General features: G+C 46.4%; 1 protein-coding gene across 1 annotated transcript in view; it reads left to right on the top strand.

The window, feature by feature from the left end:
* The first annotated feature begins 18 nt into the window (after positions 1 to 18).
* Positions 19 to 5,205, top strand: part of ABCF1 (ATP binding cassette subfamily F member 1) — a 7,207-nt gene continuing 2,020 nt past the window's right edge. The window contains exons 1-4 of the mRNA XM_017740730.1: positions 19 to 187; positions 2,027 to 2,151; positions 3,528 to 3,640; positions 5,143 to 5,205. Of these exons, the coding sequence (XP_017596219.1) occupies positions 132 to 187; positions 2,027 to 2,151; positions 3,528 to 3,640; positions 5,143 to 5,205 (357 nt within the window). The 5' untranslated portion in view covers positions 19 to 131. The remainder of the gene's footprint in view (positions 188 to 2,026; positions 2,152 to 3,527; positions 3,641 to 5,142) is intronic.

The following is a 5,205-nucleotide window of genomic DNA, read 5'->3' as shown; positions in this document are numbered from 1 at the left end:
GTCCCCAGGGGTGTCCCAGACATCCTCAGGTGTCCCCAGCCCCCCCAGATGCCCCCAGGTGTGCCCCAGGTGCCCCCAGCTGTGCCCAGCTGTGCTCTCGCAGGGCGCTGTTCCTGGAGCCGACGCTGCTGATGTTGGACGAGCCCACGAACCACCTGGACCTGAACGCCGTCATCTGGCTCAACAAGTGCGGCTGCGGGGCATTTTGGGGCGTTTTGGGGCGTTTTGGGGCATTTTGGGCGTTTTGGGGATTTTCAGGGTTTTGGGGATTTTTTTCCTACTGGATTTCCTGTTTTTTACGGAATTCCCCATTTTTTATGGAATTTCCCATTTTTTACTGGATTTCCTGTTTTTTACGGAATTCCCCATTTTTTATGGAATTTCCCATTTTTTACTGGATTTCCTGTTTTTTACGGAATTCCCCATTTTTTATGGAATTTCCCATTTTTTACTGGATTTCCTGTTTTTTACGGAATTCCCCATTTTTTATGGAATTTCCCATTTTTTACTGGATTTCCTGTTTTTTACGGAATTCCCCATTTTTTATGGAATTTCCCATTTTTTACTGGATTTCCTGTTTTTTACGGAATTCCCCATTTTTTATGGAATTTCCCATTTTTTACTGGATTTCCTGTTTTTTACGGAATTCCCCATTTTTTATGGAATTTCCCATTTTTTACTGGATTTCCTGTTTTTTACGGAATTCCCCATTTTTTATGGAATTTCCCATTTTTTACTGGATTTCCTGTTTTTTACGGAATTCCCCATTTTTTATGGAATTTCCCATTTTTTACTGGATTTCCTGTTTTTTACGGAATTCCCCATTTTTTATGGAATTTCCCATTTTTTACTGGATTTCCTGTTTTTTACGGAATTCCCCATTTTTTATGGAATTTCCCATTTTTTACTGGATTTCCTGTTTTTTACGGAATTCCCCATTTTTTATGGAATTTCCCATTTTTTACTGGATTTCCTGTTTTTTACGGAATTCCCCATTTTTTATGGAATTTCCCATTTTTTACTGGATTTCCTGTTTTTTACGGAATTCCCCATTTTTTATGGAATTTCCCATTTTTTACTGGATTTCCTGTTTTTTACGGAATTCCCCATTTTTTATGGAATTTCCCATTTTTTACTGGATTTCCTGTTTTTTACGGAATTCCCCATTTTTTATGGAATTTCCCGTTCTTTTATGGAATTTCCTATTCTTAGTGGAATTTCCTGCTTTTTACGGAATTTCCCGCTTTTTACTGAATTTCCCATTTTTTTACGGAATTCCCCGTTTGTTACAGAATTTCCAGTATTTTATGGAATTCCCGGTTTTTTGTGGAATTTCCTGTTTTTACGGAATTTCCCATTTTTTTGGGGAATTTCCCGTTTTATTATGGAATTCCCAGTTTTTAGTGGAATTTCCCGTTTTTTACAGAATTTCCCGTTTTTTACAAATTTCCCTTTTTTTATGAAATTTCCCATTTTTTGCTGAATTTCCAGTTTTTTATGGAATTTCCCGTTTTTGTGGAATTTCCCGTTTTTAGTGGAATTTCCCATTTTTTATGAAATTTCCCATTTTTTGCTGAATTTCCAGTTTTTTATGGAATTTCTGGTTTTTTGCTGAATTTCCCGTTTTTTATAAATTTCCCTTTTTTTATGAAATTTCCTGTTTTTTACGGAATTCTCTGTTTTTTACAGAATTTTCCCTTTTTTGCGGAATTTCCAGTTTTTTATGGAATTCCCATTTTTTATGGAATTCCCGTTTTTTACAGAATTCCCTGTTTTTTATGGAATTTCCTGTTTTTGTGAAATTTCCTGGTTTTTGCTGAACTTCCCGCTTTTTACAGAATTTCCCGTTTCTTATAAATTTCCGGTTTCTTACGGAATTTCCCCGTTTTTTACAGAACTTCTCGTTCTTGTGCAATTTCCAGTTTTTTACGGAATTCCCCGTTTTTTGCGGAATTCCCCGTTTTTTGCAGAACTCCCCGTTTTTTACAAATTTCCCGATTTTTACGGAATTCTCCCCGTTTCCCAGTTACCTGCAGAGCTGGAAGAAGACGCTGCTGGTGGTGAGCCACGACCAGGGGTTCCTGGACGACGTCTGCACCGACATCATCCACCTGGATTCCCAGAGGCTGCACTACTACCGCGGGAACTACAGTGAGAGCGCCGGGATTTGGGGAGAAAAACCGGGAAAATGGGAAAAACGGGGAAAAACGGGAAAAAACGGGGAAAAACGGGATGAAAATGGGGAAAAATGGGAGAAAAAGGGGATAAAAAGGGGGGAATTTGGAATTGTCCACCTGGATTCCCAGAGGCTGCACTGCTACCGCGGGAACTACAGTGAGAGCAGCGGGGTTTGGGGAGAAAAACGGGGAAAATGGGAAAAACGGGGAAAAGTGGGAAAAAACGGGGAAAAATGGGAAAAAATGGGGAAAAACGGGATAAAAATGGGGGAAAAATGGGAAAAAATGGGGGGAAAATGGGAGAAAAAGGGGGGAATTTGGAATTGTCCACCTGCATTCCCAGAGGCTGCACTACTACCGTGGGAACTACAGTGAGAGCAGCGGGGTTTGGGGAGAAAAACCGGGAAAATGGGAAAAACGGGGAAAAATGGGAAAAGACGGGGGAAAAATGGGGAAAAATGGGATAAAAAAGGGGAATTTGGAATTGTCCACCTGGACTCGCAGAGGCTGCACTGCCATGGTGGGAATTGCGGTGAGAATCCCAGAATTTGGGTGGAGAAAACGGGAAAATGGGTAAAAACAGGAAAAAATCAAAATAAGGCGGAGAAATTGGGAAAAACAGGGGGAATTAAGGGAAAACTGGGAAAAATGAGGCTTTGTGCGCTTGGATTCCCAGGAGCTGCAGTGACACTGTGGGAATTGGAGTGGGAAATCCGGGGATTTGGGGGGAAAAAGCGGGGGAATGGGAAAAACCGGGGGAAAAAAGGGGAAAAAACCAGAGAAAAATGGGGAAAAATGGGGGAAAACAGGAAAAATGGGAACGGGAGTGGGAATGAGAGGGAAATGGAGAAAAATGAGGGGAAAAAGAGAAAAAAACAGAGAAAAATGGGGGAAAAATGGGAAAAATGGGAATGGGAGTGGGAATGAGAGGGAAATGGAGAAAAATGAGGGAAAAAGAGAAAAAAACGGAGAAAAATGAGGGAAAAAGGGAAAAAAACAGAGAAAAATGGGGAAAAATGGGGGGAAACGGGAAAAATAGGAATGGGAATGGGAATGGGAAGGGAATGGGGGAAAATGAGGGAAAAAGGGAAAAAAAGCCAGAGAAAAATGGGGAAAAATGGGGGGAAATGGGAAAAATGGGAATGGGAATCAGAATTGGGAATGGGAACGGGGGAAACTGGGGGAAAACGAGGGGAAACGAGGGAAAAAGGGGACTGGGAATAGGGGAAAAAGAGGAATAAAGGAGGGAGCAACCAGGGAACGGGAATGGGGGAGCCCTGGGGAGGGGAATGGGAGCCCCGGGATGAGCCGGAATTCCCAGGATGAGCCCGAATTCCCGGGATCCCGCAGTGACCTTTAAGAAGATGTACCAGCAGAAGCAGAAGGAGCTCCTGAAGCAGTTCGAGAAGCAGGAAAAGAAACTGCGGGACCTCAAAGCCGGGGGGAAATCCACCAAGCAGGCGGTGAGGCGTTGCTGGGGTGCGAAAATCCCGGGATCTGAGCCCAAAAATCGTCGGGATCTGAGCCCAAAAATCATCGGGATCTGAGCCCAAAAATCCTGGGATCTGAGCCCAAATATCATGGGGATCTGAGTCCAAAACTCTTGGGATCTGAGCCCAAAAAATCATCGGGATCTGAGCCCAAAAATTGCCAGGATCCCAGCCCAAAAATCGCTGGGATCTGAGCCCCAAAATCCCGGGACCTGAGCCCAAAAACCCCAGGATCTGAGCCCCAAAATCACTGGGATCTGGGCCCAAAAATCGTTGGGATCTAAGCCCCAAAATCCAGAGATCCCAGCCCCAAAATCCCAGGATCTAAGCCCAAAAATTGCCAGGACCTGAGCCCCAAAATCTCCAGGATCTGAGCCCCAAAAATCCCAGGATCCCAGCCCAAAAATCCCGAGATCTGAGCCCAAAAATCACCGGGATCTGAGCCCAAAAATCGCCAGGATCTGAGCCCCAAATTCCTGGGATCTGAGCCCCAAAATCCCAGGGTCTGAGCCCAAAAATCACCGGGATCTCAGCTCCAAAATCACAGGATCTGAGCCCCAAAATCGTCGGGATCTGAGTCTAAAACTTGCTGGGATCCAAGCCCCAAACTTCCAGAATCTGAGCTCCAAAATCCCAGGATCTGAGCCCAAAAATCCCGGAACCTGAGTCCAAAAACCCCCGGGATCTGAGCCCCAAAATCTCCGGGATCTGAGCCTCAAAATCCCTGGATCTGAGCCCAAGAATCGCCAGGATCAGAGCCAAAAATTCACCGGAATCTGAGCCCCAAAATCTCAGGATCTGAGCCCCAAATTCCTGGGATCTGAGCCTAAAAATCCCAAGGTCCCAGCCCAAAAATCGCTGGGATCTGAGCCCCAAAATCCCGGGACCTGAGCCCAAAAACCCCAGGATCTGAGCCCCAAAATTGCTGGGATCTGATCCTCAAAATCCCAGGATTTGAGCCCAAACTCACCGGGATGTCAGCTCCAAAATCACAGGATCTGAGCCCCAAAAATCCCGGGGTCTGAACCCAGAAATCGCTGGGATCTGAGCCCCAAAATTGCTGGGATCTGAGCCCCAAAATTGCCGGGATCTGAGCACCAAAATCCCGGGATCTGAGCCCCAAAGTTGCCGGGATCTGAGCCCCAAAGTTGCTGGGATCTGAGCACCAAAATCCCAGGGTCCCAGCCCAAAAATCACCGGGATCTGAGCCCCAAATTCCCACGATCTGACCCCAAAACCCCAGACCTTTCTGTGACCCCCCCTTTCTCTGCCTCGCCCTCGCACTCCCCAAATTCCCCGCCCCATTTCCCCGATCCCGGTGACCTTTTGGGGCCGATCCACCCCCGCACGAACCCCGAGGGCTTCGGGGCCAGCAAAGCCATTCCCGGGTGCCGCGACCCCACAGAATCCCCACGAAACCCCAAATTCCGGCTCCCGGCCCCACCCCTGAGCCCGTCCCACCCCGAATCCCGCAGGAGAAGCAGACCAAGGAGGCGCTGACGCGGAAGCAGCCGGAGTGCCGGCGGCGGGCGGCCGCC

The sequence above is a fragment of the Corvus brachyrhynchos genome, unplaced genomic scaffold (assembly GCF_000691975.1).
Source record: "Corvus brachyrhynchos isolate BGI_N302 unplaced genomic scaffold, ASM69197v1 scaffold628, whole genome shotgun sequence".
In the NCBI taxonomy this organism is placed as follows: domain Eukaryota; kingdom Metazoa; phylum Chordata; class Aves; order Passeriformes; family Corvidae; genus Corvus; species Corvus brachyrhynchos.
This window is presented reverse-complemented; position numbering and strand designations above follow the sequence as displayed.